This window comes from Monomorium pharaonis, chromosome 1, assembly GCF_013373865.1.
Source record: "Monomorium pharaonis isolate MP-MQ-018 chromosome 1, ASM1337386v2, whole genome shotgun sequence".
Lineage (NCBI taxonomy): Eukaryota > Metazoa > Arthropoda > Insecta > Hymenoptera > Formicidae > Monomorium > Monomorium pharaonis.
The window spans coordinates 5263482-5290429 of NC_050467.1; the positions used below are offsets into that span (position 1 = coordinate 5263482).

The 26948-nt window shown below is 30.0% G+C and overlaps 2 protein-coding genes across 6 annotated transcripts; one reads left to right on the plus strand and one right to left on the minus strand.

Annotated features, from left to right (window-relative positions):
• Positions 1-146: 146 nt before the first annotated feature.
• On the plus strand, positions 147-26081 carry LOC105837549 (protein immune deficiency). 3 transcript variants are annotated; one of them, XM_028189895.2, is made up of 4 exons: positions 147-369; positions 22580-22959; positions 24908-25239; positions 25476-26081. In XM_028189895.2, exons 2-4 carry the CDS (start codon positions 22614-22616, stop codon positions 25614-25616), a joined length of 819 nt encoding a protein of 272 aa, XP_028045696.1. In that variant the 5' UTR covers positions 147-369; positions 22580-22613; the 3' UTR covers positions 25617-26081. The 3 variants fall into 3 exon arrangements, with proteins under 3 accessions (XP_028045696.1, XP_028045695.1, XP_012537876.1); XM_028189894.2 differs by having other exon boundaries at positions 148-369; positions 22593-22959; XM_012682422.3 differs by lacking the exon at positions 147-369 and adding an exon at positions 10221-10535 and having other exon boundaries at positions 22593-22959.
• On the minus strand, positions 4200-15811 carry LOC105837550 (4-coumarate--CoA ligase 1). Of its 3 annotated transcripts, none has more exons than XM_036283980.1 (9): positions 15280-15811; positions 12868-12974; positions 11051-11185; positions 10740-10947; positions 7842-8335; positions 6020-6197; positions 4884-5105; positions 4556-4785; positions 4200-4444 (listed from the first exon to the last, which is right to left on the minus strand). In XM_036283980.1, the coding sequence occupies exons 2-9, from the start codon at positions 12901-12903 to the stop codon at positions 4295-4297; spliced, it is 1653 nt and encodes a 550-aa protein (XP_036139873.1). In that variant the 5' UTR covers positions 12904-12974; positions 15280-15811; the 3' UTR covers positions 4200-4294. The 3 variants fall into 3 exon arrangements, with proteins under 3 accessions (XP_036139873.1, XP_036139871.1, XP_036139876.1); XM_036283978.1 differs by having other exon boundaries at positions 13280-15811; XM_036283983.1 differs by having other exon boundaries at positions 10851-10947; positions 12868-15810.
• Positions 26082-26948: the final 867 nt, after the last annotated feature.

The following is a 26948-nucleotide window of genomic DNA, read 5'->3' on the forward strand; positions in this document are numbered from 1 at the left end:
CAGAACAAAGTAGTACGGCTTTGCTAATACGAATTGCTCATTACTCAATAAATAAAAAGAAAATAAGGCGAATGCATCTCCAATGATCTCCACGGTCGGTCACGCGACTCACGTGGAGTGCGCACAGCTGACAGGCAGGGACACAGCTCGCTTCGTCGTCGGCCAGTTAATCACGAGCCAGTCAGTCGTTGGCAGTCGTTGGCGATCAACGCGCAACAGTTGGATCGTCCGTCGTAGACGTGACGGGATTGAAATAACGCGATCGACAGGAGTGGCAACAGTAGCGACAGATCATTGCCAAGCGATTCCATGATCACGCCCATGAGAAACGTCGATTTGCCAGAGCGCTCAACCTTTTTCGGTGACAAAGTGAGTACGACGTAGATGATCTTCGTTTGTGCACGTTTCCTTGACGTAACGCAGAACACCGAGCGCATTTCTCTCGGCTCGAAGAATGGCTCGAGGACTTGGGACTGTCCATTCCCGAAGCATGAAAAAAACATTAGGGATATCTCTCCTGTCCTCATCTTTTTGTGAGCAACTACATCTGCATTGTAGATGGATGATAAGCGATGATAAGTGCGTTACGCATCTACTTAACAGGCTTTTTACAAGTAGTAACGAGTAATGAAGCGAGGCTGGCCAGATTGACAACTTATCTTTCATTGTTGAAACCCAACGGAACACGAGTGTTATTATCGTATTTGTATGAGTGAATTTTTGAAATTTTTATGTATACTAAACATATATATATATATATGTGAACTATGTAAATTATTATGTTAAATTGGCCGACATTGATGAATAATTGGGTGAGAATTTCAAGTCTCTGTCGATACGGCCATCAACCTGTTCGCACCTTTTTGATAGCGTCACCGAATTTTATTGTAGCATAGAATTTCCTTTGTTTTCAGTGACGCTCTCCCTCATGTGCCACGTGTTTAGTGAACACCGTAATTTGCATTCCGAAAAATTATCTATCGAATATGTACGCACCCTACGATTGATTCGTGTGCGTCGTTGCATCGCGATGCAAAAACCGATAGTGGTACATGATAAACGATAAGGTTTGACGTAAATTATGATATGCCGGATGTGACATCCGCTTAATTTATCGGGTTTCAACAATGAGAGATAAGTTGCTCCGCATTATTTGATAGCCTCGCTTTATTACTCATTGCTACTTGCAAAAAATCTGGCAAGTAAACGTTACGTATCTACGAATAAATTGTTATTCACAAATTATTACTCGCGCGTGAAATAGCACACATTACATTCATATACATTTATTTGTTAACCTGAGGATATAAGATAGTGTGAGAAAACTGTATTAAAGTCTTTCAGCTTTCGTCATACTTTAACGTTTTATAATTATTATAATTTATACTTATAAATAACTGAAAAATTTATAATTTATTTATTTATCAACATTAAATAATTATAAAACGCGTTGAAATATAATTTGTAGGCATAAATTACAATTATTTATATGTTTTATAATTATTAATAGAAATAGACTTGAAAGTCTAGTCATATCCTTTCTTCCTCTTCCTCATTGTGGTTTCTCACAGACGTTACTTTTTATTCACAATGTCATGCATTTAGTGCTAAATATGATTCTTCGATGCGCGAATTTGTAGTTGTACGCGTTAATTATTAAATTATTATTATTAGATTTCACGTTAGTCTCAGATTAAGATCTACGTTAACTGGATTTAGATTAGGATTAATTTATTCTATATTAGTACTTTCATTTATTCTTCACAGCTTTAATTTTTTAAATAGGTTTAATATCAGGCAAAAGAATTTTGTTAAATAGGACATAAAGTCCTATGACATAAAAGAAATTATAACGTTTATTAACATGTCCGAGTCTAATCTGGATTTTTTAATCTTGAAAGCAATTATTATTATTCGTTTCGTCTTGATCTTCTTTTTATTTTCTGCAATACATTTGTAATTAAAACAACCAATGTCGTTTCCGTGATTTGAAACATAGAGCATGTATAATCCTTCAGACACGTGTGTAATATAGTTGTTTCTTTTATTTTTAACTTGTGGTGCAATTAATAAAACCAGAGAAATGCTCGATATTAATATTTTAATATTGTATACGTATAGTAATATTATATTTGATTCAGTTTAGAAGTTTTCATTCTTCCTTCTCACATATTATAGCTACGAAATACATAAAAATGATAACTAATCACTAGTTAAAATTCCTGACTTGATAATCGCCGAAATATTTAAACTTTGAGTCGAATCCCGTCCCATTTGGCCGTGGCAAGAATTCCGTGCATCTTCCTTGGAATGCACTTTCTTTCACGTGATTCGGAATTGAAATTTATATTGAAGCCCTGTTTCTATATTTGATATAGTGATAACATTTATTTTTCGTAATAAATTTCAATTTTTGAAAAGTATTTTATTAATAGCTTGTGCTAATATTCTAGGAACTGATTAGACAAAGTTCTATAAACTCGATTAGTTAGTTAGAACAATTATACATATAGTGAAGCACACGAGACATTTATCATTTCTGTGCGTTTTATAGAAAATATATTTTGGACATTTATACGTTGTTTTGTGGTATAAATACTTCTAATATAAGGGGTAAATGCTTTGTCCTCCGCTGAAAATGCCTATGGTAGTATATTTGTCGTAAGCTTATTAAATTATTAAATTAATTGATCAGAAATAGTTAGTAAAATGTAAATTCATTTTTCCGATTCAGTTTGATAATCAATCAAAGTTGATAATTTCCCCAGATTGCGTAAATGATTAAGGCACAAACTATTGTAGATAACAATTATGTCGCGAGTAATAGCTTTGTGTCATGAAGATTAGTGAAATTAATATTAAGGATGTGTTACAATAACTGTTACATCAATTTTTAATATAATAAATAAAATTATAGATTATTTTATGTTGCATTTCAGAGTAATAAAAAAAAGTTAGCAATGATTTATTACCCGGATTAAAAATGTTATTAATTTTAGAAGAATATGTTATAATAGGAATATATCAGGAAATAATGACAGAAATTTATTTTTTTTTAATAGTATTTTAAGCATTTAGAATAATTTTTTTTGCGATGCAGAAATTACATCTGTACATAAATAAATCAAATTTATTCATTTATAGAAAAATTAAGTTTAGAATGTATTCATTGTAATAAAATTTTGCATAAATTATTTTGAGTACTTAAGGTACTTATAAAAAAATACAATTTCTGTCATTATTTATAAATTTTAATACTGTAAATATAATAAATAAAAAATAATTATAACAAATAAAAAAAATAATAAAAATGGAATGTTATGAACATAAGTTTTATATATGTATAGTTAATTTAAGATATAAATATTAATACATGAAAAAAATGGATGTACACATCCTTAATACACACACATGCATACGCACATAGCTATATAAATAATTTAGTAAAATCGCAAGATTAAGTTCAATATTCTTTGGCGTACTGAAAATTTAAATTACAAACAAAATTCGCGGAGCTACAGAATCTATAAAATTAATACGGAAATCCCGCACAATATTACGTGATAATTTCACTATGAAATATTACTGGCAAGCTACAGAAGGCTTTGTCCTCCGTTCCGCGCTTGTCTGTTGTGTTGCTATCAAATTCATTAGCATCGCTACGCGGTAACTGGTTTTGCCTCTGGAAAATCCAGGTAGCAAGGCCGTTTTGTATACACGTACACACGTTTTATTTGAGCGATGCACATTGACGTCTGAATCACACAAACACATTTTTGCAGTGCTCGCTTCGATAACACGATCAAATGATGGAGAGTCACGTAAAACAGTTTCGCGAAAAGAAATCTATTTCTAGACAGTCCGATGAAAAGCGTATGATGAGTCACAATAACATCGTCAAAGTCGTAATTATACAATGGGTGTTAAATAAAACCAATTTTTTGCATTGTCTGCGTGGAATTCAAATTCAATGGATTTGATTTCCAAATCGATGGAATCAATTCTATTTTACATAGATATTTTTCAAACTTCTTTTGTTAATAACTCTTTAACAAACAATGACCGACGATTAAGTTATAAGGAAAAGTTACTCATGGTCATGTCTCTGATAACATATATAAAGGACATTGAAATCGGGGAGTGGCTCCGTATAAGTGAATAATTACCGCAAAAAAAAGGAAAATGTCCAAATAACATCGCCTTGTTATGTTTTGCGTTTTATCGTATTTACATACGTATGATTTACAAATTTACATTTATAGTATTTTAATAATATAAATCAGCACAAGTTAGATTAATTTGTAAACATACTTTGTAACTGTCCCTTTGCGATTTTGCCGGTAAGTGTACGCGGAAGTTTATCTATAAATTTGATACCAGCCCGGAGTCTGCAATAATCGGGTAGACTTTTTTCTACCAATTCAATAAGTTCTTGTTCTGTTACCTGTAAAACAGATTATTTGATAAATAAATATGTTGTTAAATAAATCTAAGAAAAGTTATTCTATTACATGCTTCATATTTGTTACAATTGAACATTGATCGTGATACCTACCGTTTTACCTGGCACCACAGAAACAACAGCCATAGGACGTTGTCCATCGTCTTCATGAGGCATTCCTATTACCACCGCTTCGAATACCGCGGGATGATCTTGTAAAACAGTTTCAATTTCCATGGGCAAAACATTGAATGTTCTAAAAAGAATGAAGTCTGATATTCGACTAACAACGAAGAGTTCTCCATCATGGTCATAGTATCCCAAATCGCCGGTGCATAACCAACCTGAAACGTTTTATTTATCATTTCTCTGTTTGCAGTTTCGGTCATTTAAATGTTAATGTCGCTAATTAAAAATTTCGTGAAGTGTCTAAGTTATGTACCGTCTGAATCGAAAGCTTTTTTAGTTGCTTCAGGATTTTTATAGTAGCCATTCATTACGAAGGGCGTTTTAACACGTATTTCTCCAACTTTGTTAACCCCCAAGACACTTTCAGTTTTTGTATCTGTTATTTTTATTTGGACATTAGACGCAGGAAAACCAACAGATCCCAGTTTACTATATTTATTTTGAATAGCAACTGCACATCCTGCATCAGTAGATCCTTGCACAAAGCATTAACAATATTATGTAATATCGCTAAGAATATGACATAAAATTAATATTTTAATTAATGAATAAATCAAAACATGTCTGATTATATTTTTAAGTAAAAATTTAAGAATTTTGTTTTCTTAAACTTTTTGAAGACATTTAACATATTTATTGTTGCATATGCATGCTTAAAATATTAATTTGTATTATTTAATTAATTATTATAGTTAATTATGTAACATAAGGTAATTAGAGATATTTTTTAGAGAATTAAATCTAAATTTTAGCATTACTATATATATATACATACTCAGTAAACACCGATATCTTGTAGAAATCGAAAAAACATCTTATTCAAGACGTCTTCAAGACATTTCTAAAAGACATCCAAAAGATATTTAAAAAGATTTTGTTGAAGATATCTTCATAGAATTTCTAAAAGATATCTAAAAGACATATTAAAAGATGTTTTAAAAATTTTCGAATTAGACATGTCAAAGATATCTAAATGGAAGATTTCTACAAGATATCTTCCTAGACAGCTAGGAAACATCTTATAGTAGCTCTTTATGAATTACATAAATTTTTATGAGTTCCTCAATTTTCTTTCAAAAATATTTAGTTAAAATTAAACATTAAAATTTAAAATTAATATATAATAAAATTAAAAATTATTAGTTTTTTAACCTTATTATTAACTTTTAACATTTTATAAAATATTTATAAAATGTAACTTAAATAATCACTCTTTTTTTCGAAATGAAAGCCTAATATTAAAATAATATTTAAAAATCTAAAAGATATCTTTTTGTCTATATGGGTATATATATATATATATAAAATATATATATAAAATTTAGAAAAACAAATTCATTCAAAAAAAATTAATCAGTAATTTTTCTTAATTTTAATTTGATAACTTACCATAACTGTTAAAAATTAAAACATTTGGAATTTTTTTTTTTAATGCTTCTTGCTGTTGCTTTGAAAAAGTAGAACCACCGCTAGTAATAACCTTTAATGTCGGCAATCGATATTTCTCTAACACATCTGTTTTTACTAACTGGGATAGAATGTGTGGAGTGCTACCAAAAAACGTTACCTAAAAGTCACCAAGTCAAATATAATAGAGAAGATAGTTACGACCTTAATAGATATTATGATTACTAATCTCTGTTATCAGATGAAGAATTCTAGTAATTATTAAGTCTTCGGTACACGATACCATTTTTCATGCTAGATCGCATACGAGGCATTTTAATACGTGTCCTGATTGGCTCGGATGATTATGTCACTAATTGTAAGCCAATGAGGATACGTGGTAAGACGCCTCGTATGCGATCTAGCATGAAAAAACGTATCATGTGCCAAAGGCTTTAATTACGGAATTATTTAGTAGTCGGCAGTTATGCAGTGTTAATATTAGAACAACTGATATTTGAAACAAGAGATTTTTATTTTTAAGCATTTTAAATCTGATTTGCGATATACAATTTTTTAGCATTAAATTATATATAGTTATTCAATTTTTTAAAAATTTGGACTTATTATTATACAAACAAAGATACACATGAATACTTTGTGTGTTAACGTTTTATTCTACTACAAACCTTTCGAGTTATACAAAATTAAACAATAGCATGGAATTTTATTAATGTATTCATTCTCTAAACGTGCTGATGTGTCAACAATCTTAAGACTCTTTTTAAAAGTTTTAATATCAAAAGTTATTTCATAAATTAACTGTAGTTCTATTGCTTATTTATAATTTATAGATATATGTATTATATTACAGATTTTTATTGTTGCCTATATGTAATTGAAGAGATTAGTGTAAGTACTATAGTTGCATATATTCTGCAATATTTTCTTCTTTTTTTATTAAATATATAATTTTAATAAAACATTATTTTTAAAATCAGTTTTCAAAAGAATGGCCACGTTTTCATCCTTGCTTGTTCAAAAACAATGAACTAGTTTACACTGCGCGACCTGGCCTATGTCTTGACTTATACCCCGACTTAAGGTAGTAACAAATTGTTTACACTGTGTAGAGCAACATAAGTTTGGATTAATGTAGGTAAGTAATTTATATGTGAACGCTAAAGTCACTAGGTATATATCTGTGAACGTTATAAAGTAGATCCATCTATTATGATTTACTGGTACACTTACATCGCTTTATAATACACCACCGTTTATACGCGTTATGTTGTATGGCCTAAGATGGGTCAGGGATCGTGAAAAAGTGGCCTGACCCCCAAAAATTCGCGAGTGATTACATCGTTGTGACCTACTGTGCTTGAGTCGGATATATGGCTTGTTCTTTTTAGCTGCACTGGTGCAATAAGTTAACATGAGAAAAAATATATTTGTCTCACTTTAAATTGTTGCACCAGTGCACCAGTGCAGCTAAAAAGAACAGGCCAATTGTATATAGGTCTCGGACTAAACGTACGGTGTAAACTAGGTCATTGTTAACATATTTTTTTAAATAACATTTTAAATTAATAATATTTTATTTAGATAGCTTATAATTTTGTAATTTTTGTCTAAAATTAAATAAACAACATATGGAGAAGGTCAATTTTTTAGTTTAAAATTAATCATTGATAACGGTATTGCATAAAAAGTAACTGGAAACACAATATTACCTACTCCATTAATTATTAAAATCAAATTCTTCAACTTTGTTTCCTTCCAAATTAAGTACTTAAAGCTTTGCTTAAAAATTATTTTCACTTACTCGATATCTCTCAATAAAACTGCAATATTTACTGCACCGATTCTCGTCGTTTACGTTAATGTTCACAAGAATTGTGGTGAAATATTTCTGAATAGCGGCAAAAGCGAACAGAATGCCATAGTGCCAACGTAGTGTTGGTAGAAATAAACAAATGTGGCCGTTCATTTCATAAACTTTTGCAGGAAACACACGATTGTACATAGAAACATGCGAGAGCTCAGTGGCCTTCGGCATACCCGTGGTACCTGAAGAAAGACAAATAAGACCAACTTCGTTTAAATTGCTGATCGGAGTACAGTTAAATTCGGCAATCTCGCGATTATCGTGACCCCTTAAAATATTATCTAGTGATTCATATCCATCTATCTTGCCAAGAACCACTATTTTTACATCCATTTTTAGTTCCTTTGCTGCTTCTGTTAAATTCGCGGCTGATAACGGGATTGTAAAAATGATTGTTGGTGATATTAGAGAGAGATAGTATCGTGCCCTTGCTGAAATACAAATAAATAATTGTGATTAAAAAATGTTTAAAAATTATGCTATATTAATTTTTTGTTTAAATTCTTGATTTTTAAAAAAGTGCAAGTCTAAAATATTGAATTCTGCCTTATAAATTCCAAACTTTGTGGATTAAAATAATTACATAAAATAAATTTCAAAGTATATATTTTACAATATTATATGTAAGTTTTAATTTAAATGTAAGACAAGCATAATTAAATACATATATTTGGTAATCATATAAAATAGGCACTTTTTAGAATTTTGATATTTTTTCGTAACTTTCTTAGTAAATAACTTTGTTGTGACTTTGACAATGATAACACAGCCACACAAAAAAATGGTCTGGCCTGTATACTCATGTATTCCTATGGATTTTGGCCTGTTGAATCCAAATCTGATGTCAAAATTGATAGATTGGTTTGCTGTTTCGAGGAAACCTCAAGAAAAGCTCAAAAATCCACAAAACGAACACTTTTGCTGATGTTTTTCTCGAAACAGCGAATCAATCTACCAATTCTGACATCAGATTTGAATTCAGCAGGCCAAAATCCATAGATAACACAGCCACACACAAAAATGGTCTGGCCTGTATACTCATGTATTCCTATGGATTTTGGCCTGTTGAATCCAAATCTGATGTCAAAATTGATAGATTGGTTTGCTGTTTCGAGGAAACCTCAAGAAAAGCTCAAAAATCCACAAAACGAACACTTTTGCTGATGTTTTTCTCGAAACAGCGAATCAATCTACCAATTCTGACATCAGATTTGAATTCAGCAGGCCAAAATCCATAGGAATACATGGATCTGGTATACAAGCCACAAACTTTTTTTTGTGTGACTGTGTAATCAATCGGGGGAGCCCGGAGGTTATGTGATCTACCTAGATTTTTTCACAAAACAATAGACTTTGGTAAATGTGCACAATTAGGGCTTATGTGAGAAAAATTAAAAGATAGTAGATTTTATGTATTTTTGCTCCCTGAATCCAAAACTGTTGATAGAATTAGAGAGTCGCTTGTATTTTTTAAGATATCGTCATGAAAATAACAAAAAACAGTAAATATTGCGTTTAACAAGGTACAACACACACACAACACACACAACACACACACACACACACACACACACACACACACACACACACACACACACACACACATTCTTAGAAAACACATCGGTGGGGGAGGGGCAGAGTTCTCCCCTTGTAATTTTTCCTAACTTAACCAATTTTATGTTGCTATTTGAATAATGCGAGAATATTGGAAACAAACAGCGTGGATCTTATTTTGCGTGGAAAATTGCAAACCCATGTGGTACAGTACAAGCATGGACGTCGTTTAATCAAATACAATTACAAAAATTGAATATTCGAGCTCAACATTTTTCTTGGTTTTTTGCCCTTTCATTGACTTTCTACACGAAGCAAACCCATTCGGCACTTTTATTGTAATATTAATAACTTGAACGTAAAGTAAACGACGTCCACGCTTGTACTGAACCACATGGGTTTGCGACTTTTTACGCTAAACAATATCTACGCTGTTCGTTTCCAATGTTTTCGCATTATCCAAATAGCGACATAAAATTGGTTTGGTTAGAGTTAGGAAAAATTACGAGAGGTGCAGTCCCCTCCGCCGTCCACGTGTTCTCTGAAAATATATTCTCTTTCTACATAAAATTGTTTATAATTGTTCTACAAAAAAATCTAGGTAGATTACATAATCTTCAGGCTCCCCCGATTGATCATCGTTGTCGGAGTCACAACACAGCTATTTACCAAGAGTGTTACAAAAAAATATCAAAATTCGGAAAAGCACTTATTCTATATAATTACCATATATTTTTATACGAAAGTAGGCTGAAAAGTAATGCACACATGCTTGTAGAACACGAATGAAATCATCTTCAAAAGCGCGCTAGGTGGCACGTGAAAGTAACGTTCCCCTCTATACGTATGCGCAGTTTGAAGGACTTGCGTTCATCCAGTGTATTTTGAGCAGCGGAAGTATGGAGACGTGTTCTAGTGCTATGTCAACGCGATTTAAACAGCGTGCTGTTATCGAATTTTTAACTGCTAAAAAAGTGACTCCTACTGAGTCCTGGATTCGAGAAAAGTCGGAAGAATTTTTTAGTGACGGAATGAAAAAACTTGTTACACGTTGGGAGAAATGTGTTAGTCTTAACGGTGACTATGTTGAAAAATAAATATATGATTTTGAAGCTTAAGAATTATACTTTAATGTACTTTTTGCCCAATCTTACTATTTCTTTTTGTTTGTGTTTTACAAGTATGTGTGCATTATTTTTCAGCCTATCCTCGTATAATGTAATTCTTTAAGGTATAGTTGTAATAATATTAATAATAACAATAATAAGCAAGATTACATACTTAAAGACAGTTTATGATCCCAAATATTGCACTTTCCGTTTAGATACATAATCCCCAATAATATTATAATCGCATCTAAATTATTATCAGTACATAGAGCAATCATGTCACCTGCTTTCACGCCTTGTTTTTTCAGCCAAAGTGCACATTTAATACTACGTTCACTCATTTCGGCATATGTGTTTTGTTTACCCGTAAGAGCATCTATCTATAAACTCATATATTGATTATTTATGACAAAAAGTTATGAAATAAAAATTTTGAAATATATAAAATTATATATTAGAAGATACTGTTTATTTTCAATATACCTGGCCGATAAACTCAGGCTTGCTTTTTAAAGTTTTTAAAATTATTTTAGCAATATTGACAGGTTCTCTAGATATTGGATATTCTGGGCCGAATAAGATATTGTCCTTGATGTTTTTAAATTTTGATGCTTGGACCTTTATATTAAAATAATTGGTTAGGTAATTATTATTAAAATATATAATAATAATAATAATTTAAATAATTTGTAATTTTTATAAAACTATAAAATATCGAATATATAAATAAAATGGAAATAATAAAAAAAAGGGTTAATAAGCTAAGCTATAAAAATTCGGTAATTATATTATAATATGAGTGATTTTATTATACTTTTTATTATACATTTTGTTATATTTTTTAATTGGATCTGTAATAGTTGTGTGATTGACAATTAAGATTACAATTTCAAAGTGATATTATAATATTGAAATATACTATAATCGCAAATAATACTTTTTGTAATTTGTATTACTTTATTTTTATATTTTTGCTTATACCTTTATGCGTGTTAAAATTATTGTTATTAAATTAATTTTATCCTATGGTAAATCCCGTCCGTATATTCAGAACACAACATTTAAATTTAAGACATTTTTTATTTTCAAGTTTAAATTTATACTAGCATTTTGACGAACTAGTGTGTTTTGTCAATTTATCCTCGATTTTTATTAAATCTATATACAGTTTTAATTCTTAAAATGTAAATGTTAAAATTGAAAAATATGAATATAGAATAAATAAAAATGTTATAATTAGAAATAGCAGATTTGCAAATGGAAGAAATTGTGAGTGGGTTTCAGTTGCCTACATTCCCAGTTGCCTACAGCTTCGTTTGCACAGAAATTTTGCAAAGGTACCCGATTGCCTACATCTCGACTGCCTACAGCTTCGTTTGCACACACGAAAATAAATAAGGCACAAAAGTACGATTGCACATATGATATTAATTCGTTCATACTCATTGCACACATGACATTATTACGCTCATGCACATTGCACACATGAAGTCATTGCGCTCATACACTTTCGAGACACGATTCCAATAACTTGGGTGATTTGATAATTTCTGATAATATTTTTTATGCAAAAAATTGTGTAGATCTTATAGGGCTAACTGCTTTAGTTTTTGAGATATACCATATTAAAAATAAAAATAAAAGTAAATTAAAAATAAAAAAAGTAGATAGATCTCGCTTTGCATGGAAAATCGCAAACCCATGTGGAACAGTACGAAGCGTGGACACACACACACACACACACACACACGGAGGGGGGCTTCGCCCCCTCCCTCCCGCACTCACCCCGTCGGTAGGGGTGCCCTGGAAAGTCGCAAACCCATGTGGTACAGTACAAGCGTGGACGTCGTTTCAATCAGATTGCTTCAATCACTGCTTTAGTTGATGTTAGAATAAATTTATAGAATTTGATTGGTGATGTCTGTTTTACACTGTGCGCATCTGGGATTTACTCCCTTGCTCTTGCTGGAGTGTATGAGCGCAATGATACCATGTGTGCAATGTGTATGAACGTATTACTATCATGTATGTAATGTGCATGAGCGTAATAATGTCATGTGTGCAATGTGTATGAGCGAAATAATATCATGTGTGCAATCGTACTTTTGTACCTTAATTATTTTTGTGTGTGCAAACGAAGCTGTAGGCAATCGAGATGTAGGCAATCGCGCACCTTTGCAAAATTTATGTGCAAACAAAGCTGTAGGCAACTGAGAATGTAGACAAATGAGCCCCCCACCCCCCGAAATGGTATAGTAATGATATTGCCAAGTTTCATTACGTTGGAAATAAAATTATACCTTATTTTCATTAGTAGTTGGGTTTGGTTCACACATTTTCACACATAAATTATATATGATCTTTATTAAATGCTTCTCACGATTGCCACGTAATTACTGAAAAGTCACTGAAAATCATTGAAAGTTTGATTATGATAATTTTTGAGTTTTATCATGGATAGATAAATAGCGTAAAATCAGAAGAAGAAGGTGTTATATACAAATATCTCTTGGGCGAAAAATTACTATTAAAATCGTAGAGAGGGGATATCTTTCTTGGGAGGAAATAAGTTTTTGGAGGAAGCTCTAGAATGCACTTTACAATTGTGAAAAGAGAAATCATGTAATATGAGGGTAGTCCCTATAGTACCCGACCTGATGTATAAATGGCGGTTGTTGTTTAAAAAAAATTATTATGGTAGAAAGTACCAACCTTATAAAGTTTAAGTGTGAAGTCTGAAGATGCTACGTTATTTAGTATTTGTTTGGCAGCCATCAATAGTGAACTATCTCAGTGAATTTGAAACATGGAAATTGAAACATGGAAAAAATTGGTCATCGTTATGTGATACAATACTTTCATTTTCATTTGAAAGGTCTCAGTCCAACCAATATGAAAACCGAGCTAGATTCTACTCTGGAGGAGTCTGCTCCTCCGTTTACAACAGTAAAATATTGGGCAGAGTTTAAACGAGATCGTGCCAAGATGAACATCGCCGTGGTCGACCAAATGAGGTGACCACGCCAGAAATGGTGATGAAAATTCATAAAATGGTATTGAATGACCGTCAACTAAAAGTGAGCTAGCAGACGCCGTAGGCATTTCAAAAAGTGCTATATATCGCATATTGACTGAAAATTTGAAGATGAGAAAGTTGTGCACAAGATGAGTGTCGTGTTTGCTCACATTGCCGTGGCCAAAATCAATGAGTTAAAATTTGAATTGGTTCCTCACGTACCCTATTTGCCAGATTTAGCTCCCTCGGATTATTTCCTCTTTCCAAACTTGAAAAAATGTTTGGGTGGTAAAAGATTTGCCAACAATGAAGAGGTGGAATCTGCGGTTGATGGCTATTTTGAGGAGTTCAATGGTTCTTACTATAAACAGGATATCGAAGCTATTGAACATCGCTGGGAAAAGTGTATCGAGCTAAAAGGAGACTATGTTGAGAAATAAAGATATTTTTTTCCCAAATTTTTTGTTTTCTTTGTTAGATCGGGTACTTCTGGAACTATCCTCGCATATGCAGAGGAGACTCACGTTATCAAAATGTTTTACCATGTATCTTTATAAATTATTTTACTAGTACTCCTTATTATACAATCTCCAAAAATTTAAATCAGTTTACTTAAATGCACAGTGTATATATATATATATATTGGTATATATATATAAGGAATACATATAAAGGTATCCTATTCTAAATGGCCTATGCAAATATCATTGGTACTGTCATGCAATGTAGTAGCCACTTTTCCTTACGTCCAATACCATTTTAGGTCAGGACACCACATATATTTACAATACATTGCACATATTTTTAAAATCTCTTTTTGTGCTACGTCTAATAAAAGAATAAAAATTACTCTTAGCTTAGCTTGTATTAAAATGTGAATTAGTACATATACTGTTTATTTAAAAAAAAATTCTACATATTGCTCTAATCAAATGCAGACCATGGATATATCTACATTTGTATACGCAGAATTAGAATTTCAATTTTGTGCATTATAATGTATTTGTGTACGTCCACGCCCACACACATTATAATACATACTGTATAATTATACACTTCTAGCGTTTTAGGAAAATTATGTTTGTATGATAATTAGTAGCTTCTTTTCACAATAAATGCTTCTAATATTTTGTTATAACTAGTTAACTTATGGCTCTGGCAGTAAATAAAAAATAGTCTACTACAATCAGGCATTTTTCTTGTAAATAGCTAGCTCATGATTTATGCCTCTGGCAGCAAATTAAAAACTAGCTAACTCATGACAATAGGTTCTAGCACTTTTCTTGTAAATAGCCAGCGCACGAAGAACACCTCTGGCATTTCTTAAAAACTAGTCAGTTCACGATTTACGTCTCTGACATTTTTCTTGCAAATAGATAGTTCACGGTAAACGCTTTTGGCATTTTTTAAAAACTAGCCAACTCACGATAAACACCTCTGGCATTTTTTAAAAACTAGCCAGCTCACGATTTACGCCTCTGGGATTTTTCTTATAAATAGCCAGCTCACGATAAACGCTTCTGGCACTACTACTACTATCACTATTACTTAAAAAAAAAGTTAAGAATAACAAATTTTACATGTAATCTCGTTGCAATAATCTTATATGCTTATCCCTTTTTACGAATACAGGTTACGAATATAACGTGCAACTACAAAATTTACAATTAAAACAAAGTTACAGTTGTATACTTACAAGTCTGTCCCAACTCAGTGCGCAAGGAGTCGTGAATCGCGAGCCGAATGCACTGCACTTGGTTTTTATACTGTCTCGATAAAGTGAGTTGGAGAATAAACAAAAAGAATAGTGACAAAAGTATAAGTATTTTGTCTATCCTTTTTGTTTATTTTTTGTCTCTATTGAAACAGCACGTGGCGGAGAGATAAAACAACATATACATGCGCTTTCGCTTTGCGCTCAGGTACGTTGGCGATTGGCGTGCCAAACAGTGTTATTCCGTTTTTTTCTTCTCTCCTTTTTAGCTTCGACTTCGCGAAGCGATCACGGTGTCTAAATGTTTTTTGGCATTTTTATCACGCAGACACATCTGCGGCAGTTCTCACGATTATTATGATCGGTGCATGATTATACAAATAATATACAATTTAATCAATTGTAATAACAATAGTATAATAGGAAAAATTGAAAAAATGTATTCAGGTTTAAATATTTTTTCATAAATTGAGAATTGGGATGTTAATTAATTCTTAATTAAAAATAAAAATACAATAGAAACTTAACTTTTAAAGATTTTTTTTGTTAAGAAAATACAGATTTAATTCTCAACTAAAAATATAAATTATGAAAATAAAATTGGAAAGTCCAATAAACTTTTTCAATTAAAAGTAAACATTTTAATTTTTAATTGAACATTTATGTTACATTTTATATTCGTGCTGTATGTTGTAGAACAATTTTCACGTTTTATTGCACTTAATAAAAAAAAAATTATTTTTTAGTAATAAAATAACGTATTTATTTTTTTATTTTTATACTAGACAACAGTTACGGACATTTCACATGCCTAATTTTTTGTTATTATATGAATTTTATTATAATTTTTAAAAAAATGTAAGAGTAAAAAATTATTATTCTTTAATGACTTCATAAATTCAAGATTGGATAAATAAAAATATTTCTTAAACTAAATTAAAAGAGTTAAAATTAATAGCTTATGAAATTTAAATTTTGTCAAGTTAAAAATTATATGACCAAAAAATTGACCCAGTAAAAGTTAGATTAAGTTAACTCATATTACAAGTTAAGTTTGAAAAATATTATTTATATTTATATTAAATTAAAGTCATGTTGTACGTGTTGAAAAAAATAAGTTAAAGTAAAAAATTAAAATTAAATATTAACAAAGTTAAAAGGTATAGTTATTAACATCTTAACTTTTTTATTAACTTTTAAATTTTAATAAAATATTTATAAAATTTAACCTAAGGATAAGACACATACGGTACACACATACGATACATGCATAAAATTAATAAGTGTCCGAAAATACTGTGTTGTCTTTTTATAAACATTTTTTATACAAAAAAATTTAGTTTACACTCTTGTTCGATAGAAACTGCAAAAAGGTGATGGTCTCTTTATCAGAAAGAAATGCAAAAAATGGTCGAATGAGTTTCTTATAAAATACTTGCAAAATAATTATATTTCAGAATTTTCGACTTTTTTTAAGGAAAAATGGATTGGCAGAAATTAAAGAACAAGAAAAATGTTAAAAAAACAGAACACTAAATACGTGTTTAACTCAATCATACAATAAATTTTGTTTTTTTCCAAACTATAGCTATATAATTAGAATTCTGTCATTGCGGAATTCCATAATAACTTAATGTTTGCTTCCATAAAAAAATTTTTTAGTACCACCAAGATTATATTTTAATCATTAGCACATCGTTGTAAGGTTTATAAATTTAAAATCTTAACTAAATTAACCGCATATTATTTATTTATCAATTCGTATACTTGAAAATTTTTGTGTTTTTAGATAGAATGCCTGATATTATTAGGTATTTTGAATATATTCCCTGTTTAATTATGGTAACACTAATGGACACTCGATCATCTCGTTTGTTAAATATCTAAACTCTTTATCGTGAAGTCAACGGCACTTAACATCCTTTTTGTTCTTATCTTTGTTATAATTATCGCTATATATACACTTGGCTTAGTGGAGAATTAAGCAATACGCAGTGTTGCTTATACGACATAAATGTACAAGTAGCATGTTAATTAATTACTGTAGAGAACAAGATAAAATATTTTAGAATAAATTAATTTGTCCAAAAATATGCACGTCGTGAACACAGTCCATGTTATAATCATTTTTTAAATTTTATTTTATTAGACAAACATTCAGTGAAAACAGGTTTAATTTAGATACTAAATGCAATCGTCGCTGTGTTATTCCGATAGGATAATATAAGCAATCGATTTTACTCATTTTTCATGGACGTCCAGTTAACTAAAGATGTCTAGCAGCAATGCAAAAATTTAACAGATAATGCGCATAAATTGCACGGAACTGCTTACATAATGTTTATATGTTAAATATATTTTATCTGAAATTCGCGAAGGCATGGTTAACTTCGCCGGCAGATACGAGTTTGCTTGCCAAGCGCTTAAACTGATAATCCTATAAGCACGAATTTTACGATCGCGTAAAGCTAACTAGAGAGGATATGTCGAGAAATATTTTATCGGGGCAGTTTTTTTTTTTTTTTTTTTTGGAAACTAAACTTGCACTTCTCGCGAGATAATTCAGACTATTTGATTTAATTAATGTCTGCATGCTTATCATTTAGAAACATCGCATTTTTTGATCTAGTTGTCGTGCAAACATTATATCCCGCTGATGACCTAAAATGACGTTGAGTTGGAAACATTACTGATATGCGTAATCAAGATGTAATATTTTTGCATTGAAGTTGAAAATGATTGGTTCCACGACTTCTCATCTCATCTTCAAAACTCTTTTTTTTCAATGCAATTCGAGCAACTAAAAGTTATTTTTCTTTATATATGTTTTTCATTTTCAGTTGAAGACACAAGAGTATTATATGTTATAGGTATTAAATAATAAATATAAGAAAAATGAGACTTGTATAATTGCTCGATGCATTAAAAAAAAAAGTTTAGTAATAATAATCAAGATGTTGGTTACAAGCTAAGCTTTGTTTAATTGAAATAATTTCAATTAAATGTTCGCCTGATATTATAAAGAAATATTTAGTAATACTTAGTAATCGTTTAGTAATTAATTAGTTACTATTAATATAATTACTAAACATTCGATTATATTAATCAAATATTTAATTAAAATTATTTTAATATAACACTTTTCTCACAGTATAGAAAAACTACCATATAATATCCGAACTCAGTTACTTAACAGTTACTCAACAGTAAAAGTGCCTCTTAACCTTTTAACCTCTTAATCTTCCTTGACATTTTTGTGACAGAATTACGTACTTAAAGTTGTTTAAAAATTAAAATAAAAAATCAGGTCAGTTTCTAGGCAGTATTTTTGTATATAAAAAAAAATCAGTAATACTAGATAGTAACGGATTAAGTAGTTAGTTAAACTGTATGAGTTTCTACCAGGAATATATAGGCTATTTATGACGTTAATATTTTTTAAAAATGTTGTGAAATATAAAAGTTCTATCTGCAAAATCAATGATACAAATTAATAATGAAATTGTATCAATCTTAAGTGTAAAATATAGATTTACAAAAGAGATTTTCCTGTTTATAATTCCTCATACAACCCTCAAATTTTTCAATCAATCTTGTAAAAATGAAGACAAATATATAAAACGAATCAAAATTAAACTGAAGAAACTCCATTGTCAACTTTATCTGTTATCTTGTTAGTATATTGCATTGCAGGAAAAAATTATGTCGTGGAGAACAGCAATTGTTCTTTGGTCAACTTGTTTGATTGTGTATCTCGAATGATTCACGTATTTGATGAAATAGACGAGTCGTTGCACTCATAAATTACATACGAACAAATTGTATTGTTTTACGCTTTGACAATTGGACACAAGAATTTTTTTGATTAACCATTTAACTTTTCTTTTTAATTTTAATATAGTGTTATATACATATAATATAGTGTTATATACATATAGTGTTATATAATATTATCGTGCACTTTTCTGTTTATCATTGTGAAGTAAAACTTGCAAAATGGGATCAAGGCTGAACTGATAGTGATAAGAAACATATTCGTATAATATTCAAAATGTCAAATAATGGTAAATATAGTATATGCAACAATATAGTATATGCAACCAACCTCTTTTAATAATTAAAACAGAAAACGTTTTCCTGCACAAATAAAAAAAATTGTCATATAATAATATGAAGAAGATAATGAAATCCTCTCTTTTTTGTCTTTTTTCTATTATAAAAAACTATAAATTGTGTATGATAGCATAAAAAAATAATTATAATTAATTTATAAATTAAAAAAAATCGTAGAAATATTCTTTTTTGTATCAATTACTCTATTACAATATTTATTTGTTAAATATTGCATATATTGTTATTATACAAAATTATAATATTGCAGAAGTTTTTGCAAATATATTAATTTATCTATTTATTATAAATTTTATCAAACTCGATCGTAATATCTGAATCTCTACAAAGGAATGATACATAATTGCAAGTGGCTTCACACCCGCATGTTTGTGGTTAAAAATATACTCTCTGTAACAAGTATATAAGCGGAATCGTGTCATCGGTACAAATAATACAATTCTAGGAATTGCACATACAATGTATACTGAGAGCAGATTTAAACTTCAGTCGACGAAAGTACACAGTAGTAGAGGGTAGGATACTTTGTAAAGCTTTCGAAGTTTAAAAGTATTTTCTGTAATAAAATCCGGAACAATTTTTCTAATAAAAAATGTTATTAAATTTAAGATTCTTTCGTAGCATTTGTTTTAACGGAGATGAGCACTCGAAGAATTAGTAGTTTCTATAAAAAAACTAAAACAAAATTAAATATTATTATTCAAGTTGAAGTTGAAATAGGTAATTTTTTTATCTTAATTTCAAAAAATCTACAATATTAAGCGATAAGAATATTGTTTTCTTTTTACTATATATTATATGTGGAAAAGATTAGGTTAAAATATCATAATATATTTTTTATTTGCACTTTTGTTACATTTTTGATCCACTTGAAAAGCAGGTTGAGATATCTATCGAGTCAAGATGTTGCGAGAGGTGCGAATTAAAATTCGGAAATAAAAATTGATCAGCGATATGATGATGAATATCTGTGAGCAATTGGCAGAATGTTGTCGGTTGTGTATCAAAAATAGACGGGAGAACTGCGTTCCGATAGCCAGATTACACATTGGCAGTTTACACACTGGATATTTACACAACGTATTCAGAGATTTGTGCTGAGGATAAAGCATGTAGGAAAATACTGCGCAAGGGTCAATATAATCTCGGATTTTCTTATCACGGCCAGAAACAAGAAAAATATCGGAATTTCCATTTCGATTTTTTTCCGATCGTGAGAAATATCTCGGATGACTCAGATAAATCTTACTAAGCACGATAATCGCGAATCCAATATTTGTGGGATTTTACTGTTATGTTAATTAATAATATAAAATGATGATGCCTAAACAGGAATTACCAATATTCAAATTGCGCAATGCATTTTTTTGTAAAAATTGGAAAAATTTATAACTCGGACACTGGAATTTCTATCGTGCGAATCGTGAGATAATTTGTTTTTTGATTTCGTAACATTTCAGTATTATATTAATGAGTAGTTGTAAAATTAAAAAATATCTATTATATATATAATTGCTATGTAAAAATAATACATGAGTATTGAATTAAAACTAATATATTTAAAGATTATTGTTTCACATATATAAGTAAAGATATAATTTTTGCTACTATGTGAAACAATGATAATATTGCTCACATATCATTTAATCCTCTTTAAAGAATTTAATAATTTAAAATTTCAGCAAAGTATTTTTATTCCAATATTATAATAGTCATTTAAAAAGCACAATATAATTGTTTTGATAATAATAACAAAAAATTTTAAAGATATCATTTTATCTTAGATTTTTTCCTCTCAATTCATAAATCTATTGAATAATAAGAATATAGTTTCCTTCGTAAAGTTATACAAAATATATTCATATAAGTAAAGTATATCTGTTTAACATTATTTAATTTAATTTCAATAGTTAACATTTCGAAAATAAAGATATCCTTGTAATAAAATACTTTTTTCTATGCGCGGATTCTATTTTCAATTAATCACTCTGTGTGAAAAATTATTTGTATATCTTCACTTACAGTACAGTGAAGTTTCAATTCCATATTACTAATTTTTTTCTCACAGACAACGGAATTTATTCTCGAAGAACATTGTGTAGACGAGTAATACGTGTTTGTTGTATGCATTTAACAATAGCGCTGGAAGTACATGCAATGGATATAAGTGGATTGTTAATTTCAGAATCGCATATAATTACGGCAATGACGCGTCTGCGAGAGCAAAAAGGTTCTATTCATTCTCGATTCAAGTATCACGGAGTTTGTTTTCAACAAATACCATTCCAAAAAATTTTTGTTACTATAATTTACTAATAAAAAGTCTAAAATATATATTATTAAGCGTTAAAAAATTATTAAAAATAAATTCAAGAGAAAGTAATTTTCGTAAAAGTTTGTGCATGGACTTAGAATATCTTTTTATGGAAGTACTAAATGAATTACGTCTTTTCGCGCTTTCAGTCGTCTCTACTTCATCGTCGTACTTTTCGTAATAATAATGTGAGAACGAGCAGACGAGTGTAATAAACGTTCGTCACTAAAGAAAATGATGCGCTTGGTTACTAGCTGTATCTACTTAACGAGAAATAATGTGAGGAGCGTCTGGTTTGACGTTAGTTGTGGCATTGAGAAATATCACGTGTAGCACGTACGAAATGAATACGAAGCTTGAAAATGACGATCTACCGTGTGTTTTAAACGTTATGCATTTTCTCTGACCGAAATGTAGAGACAATGTAAATTGAATCAGGAAGAATATGTATCGTGGCTCTTCCTTTTATTTAATAATCATATAACAAGATTTCATTAAATAAACATACCAAACGTTGTAACATTTGCGCTAGAATCTTTGCAGAGTGGTTGACTTATAATTTCAAGACAATGCTTTATGCTTAAGTCTTTGTCTTCAATAACGCATAACTGTCTTGAGGTCTTAAACTAAAGACTTCACTGCTCCGATTGATGACAAATCGCTATAACAAATGAAAAAAAGTATTATTAACTTTATATTTTTATACATATTTTACAAAAATGTATAACCGTCACGTAATAATAAGAGAATTGTCTTGAAATTATACAAGTTATTCTGCTAAGACTCTTATGCTTTGTTTTTGTTAAAAAGGATTTCAGATCAACATTTAATGTTAAGACATCGTTTGCAGGCACATCGAGCGTTTAAGAAAATGCCGATCCTGTCTCAACTATCACGCCGGTTTCACGATATGTTGACGACAGACGCAAAGGCAGATCCACCGCGAACCGGAATCGGAAGTTACACACACAATCCTCCATCAATCCCGGACGAGGATTTAACGAAAACGCGGATGAAGTCGATGCCTACCATGTCGGAAAAAGAGAAAGACGTGACGTCGATGCAAAGGCAAAAATCGATGCCGAACGACGCAAGGCCGACGACACCCACCGATTTTTGTACAAAATCGGAAGACCTCGGCGACACGAGGTCGACGAGCGAATCGAAGGAGTACAAACGACCAAGGACGAAAACGAAATCGAAACATAGCAAATATTGTAAGTTGTAACAAGAATATTACAGTAGTTGTAAAAATGTAATGTGCTTTTTAATGCGAAGCATCGTCAGAAAGAAGACACATTTTATTTATAAGTATTTTTTTATTGCGCGCTTCATCGCGCATGAAGCGCTTCATAACTTTTATTTAACAATGCGACCTTATCGTGGATTTGAATACTGTTTGTGTAGATAACCCTAATGTGAATATTTATTAAACAAAAGGAGAAAGCTAAATATAAGTATATCATTTGAAAAGTTCCTGAGATCAAATATGTACAATATTGTAATAAGATATTATACAAATGTTCTATTTTTCAAAATAACATAAAGAAATTATATTTTTAAAAATTTATTATTCACACAAGTTATTTTTTATTAAATAATTTTATTTTAGTACAATAATTCCAAAAGCGAATGAATATTTGAAAAATGCACTTTCCCTTTGCTTATTAAAGGTTCATAAGGTTACGCACACACATATTAGTATTATTAAAATCCGTGAGTGAATTTCCTTGTAAAACATTTTTTCTTATTGCAGATTATTTTGAAGTTTATTACATTTATTTCTTTATAGAAAAATGTGCAAGATACAATAAAAATTATATTTGCGGAGATAATTTTTGAAATTCTTTCAATGAAATCTTACGATCATGATTTTTCGACTAGACTTAGTTTTAGTAAACTAAAATAAATCACGATGCGATTAAAGAGATTACGCAATACTAAGTATTTCGACAAGTTGACGTATGACATTTACATTACAATTTACTTAACGGTGAGTCGGCAGAATTATTATTGCAAGAGGCAAAGTCAGGTCGTAGATATAGCAATTTTATGCCTGTTATACATATTTTTAAGATTGAGATATGTGCGTACACGAGAGAGATCGTTATCACGATTAAACACATAAACATGGGGAATACCGAGTTGTATACAGATTTCTATTTGCAGAAGAGTTAAAACAAAAGGATATCAAGTACATTTTGGGTTGTGTATTTTCATGCTCGATTCGAGAAAAAAACTGCAGTATAAATCCGTTCGCAAACATTTATAATCATTTTATTCGCGTCTGATTTCACGTGCAATGATATGGAAGATTTGTCGAATCGAGAACTCGTATCATAAAATTTTTCACGAAACTTGTTATCATTATAGAACCGCCGAAATTTTACATGTCATCTAATCCTCCGCCGCATGAAATCTCGAAATTTTTCGGCGTGATAGGATAACTAACATGACGTAACACACGATATAGCTGCAATATTGAAACAGATCGCGAGCGACGATATCGGAAAATTAGAACTCGTTATCTAGGTGCTCTAGTTACGTGATAACTATTCATAGAAAAGGCGAATTTTTAGAATTGTATCTAATATATCAATTGAAATGTTATATTCAAGATAGATAAATATTTAATGCAAACGAATGTGACGAGATTTTGTTATTTTTTTAAGTCATATAACTGTGCAATATTAAATGTCTTAGTAACCGGATATGTAACAAAGTAGAGCCAAGATTGAATTTCTATAAGGATTGACGATATAATAATAAAGGATAATAAAAAAACTTGTAAAATATCTGAATGAGGACCTAACCGGATAATTAAAAATTTCCTGAAACGTTTTAAATTAATTTATAAAATAAATGTAAAAAAATATTACCTAAAATACACGTTTCTTAAGTTCTTAAAAAGAATATTATCAAAACATAAACTATAATCTAGTTCTGTAATCAATTTCTTAAATGTTTATTTTTATAATATAAAAAATCTACATTATAAATTGTAAAGTATTTAAAAATTACAATTTTAACACTAATAAAAAACATTTTAAGATCATTAATAAGTTTTTGCATATAAGTGTCTCAATGCAGGGATATATTAGGTAGGGATATATTTGCTTTTTTAAATCAGTATTTCTTCAATAATTCTTTGAAATCAATTTTCAGCACAAGGAGCGAACATCGTAAATTACAACATAGTCAATTCCAATGGAGTGAAGATCGGCTCGCGCACGAGCTACATATGCAATGTAAATCAGTACCCGGCGAGCAATAACGCGACAGCACAATCCGAGACAGCTTCGAAACCCAAGTACCGGTCGATGCCCGAGAACGTGGAGGAACTGAGCACGTGTGAGGAAGAGCTCGGGTTCGATGAAATGCTCGTTATTAAGACACACGTTGGGCACGGATGGCGGGATGTCGCAAGGAGACTCTCGTATTCAGACGGCCAGATCGACCAATTCGAGGAAAATTACAGGCACAAGGGTATCGACGAGGTGAATATCAAACTCTAAGAATCCAATATTCCATTTAGGATGATTCATCTTCGTCAAACTATCTTGTTTGAGCAAGATATTTGAAATTCAACCGATCCAAAATTGATTACTATCAATAAAACATTAAATATTATTCACGTACTTAAATGTTTCACACGAAAATTACAAACTTCTCATAAATACGTACTAATAACGAGCGATTTATGCTAATTCTCATCTATATATGATGATTTCAGGTAATCTATCAGTTACTGCTTGACTGGAAGCAAGCCAATACACGGGATGCTCAACTTGGCACATTAGTTAACATATTGTGGTCTTGTCAGGAGTATGACTGCGTCGAGCGATTAGTTGCAATTCGCAAGAATCCGTCTTAATTGGACGCGACACATAAAAATTCCTACACTTGTACATACATACATACATTTACGTAAACAATTGTGATTTTTTTTACTCGAAGTAACATTTTTATATACATTTTATTTTATATATAACGTGCAGACGTATCTTAAAAGACACGGTATACCAATTGCAAATATTGTTTACATTTGCCTAATGTGTCAGATTGACCGAAAAAATATTGTTGATTGGATTAATTCGCATTTGGCATACGGTTTAGCATTGTATGTTGAAATCGCAATGAGTCTGCACTTCAAGGGCGAACATGATCTGGTTAATAATACGAGGACATGAACAAACGCATCTATAGCCTCATTTCGCGATATACATGTCTACACATAATATTATAACGTGTATGTATATATGCATTTCTTTTTATATTCATCTCTAATCCATTTTGTAAAATTTGGTAAGAGAATAAACATGTAATTCATCAAATATTATATATTTCTTTCAATTATACAAGTCCATAACATTCAAAACATATATGCTTTAGTATCACACATTCAAATTTAGCATTGTCTAAAAAGTAAAAATGCATGCACGTGCATACAGCCGTGTCTTATAATAAATATATTTTACTTTTTAATTTTATTTATCTTACTTTTTTCTTTTTTATACTTACATTTTTTAATTCTTAAATTTTCTTAAAGATAAATACATATTCCATACATTTTTACAATTTCTTTTTTCAAACGTTTTATAAAAGTTTTATAGAAAAATACAAAATTTTTATATCATTAAAATGTGCACAAAAAAAGAATAATTATAAATATTGCTGTAAAATAAATTAATCAACTTCGTCTATTAAACAAAATTAAATATATATTCAATATTTAAATATATAATCCATTTGCACATTTCTAACAGATTTTTTGACAAATATTAATTTATCATCTTTCACGCAAAATATCTCCATAAATATTCACAAATTTTCTAATAATTTTTCTTTTAATGCTAATGCTATTTCGTACGTATCGATAAAAAATATATTATGTCTTTTTTACAAAGAAACAATTTATTTAAATACACAAAACTGCAATATATTAAACAAATTGATAAATAATAATTTAATTAAATATGTATTGAGGTGAACAAATTTCTCGTTAATAATTAAAAATACATTAATTTTGTAATTTAAGTACAAACAAAATATAAAATTAATGTGAAATAATTGATTAAATACATATTACATATTCAGTACAAATTCAATGTAAAAAGAAATAAATATAAATATGTCAAAAAAGAATAGCAAATGTGGCTAGTGGAATTAAAATAATACAAAGTTATGTGTGTAATAATTAATCAAT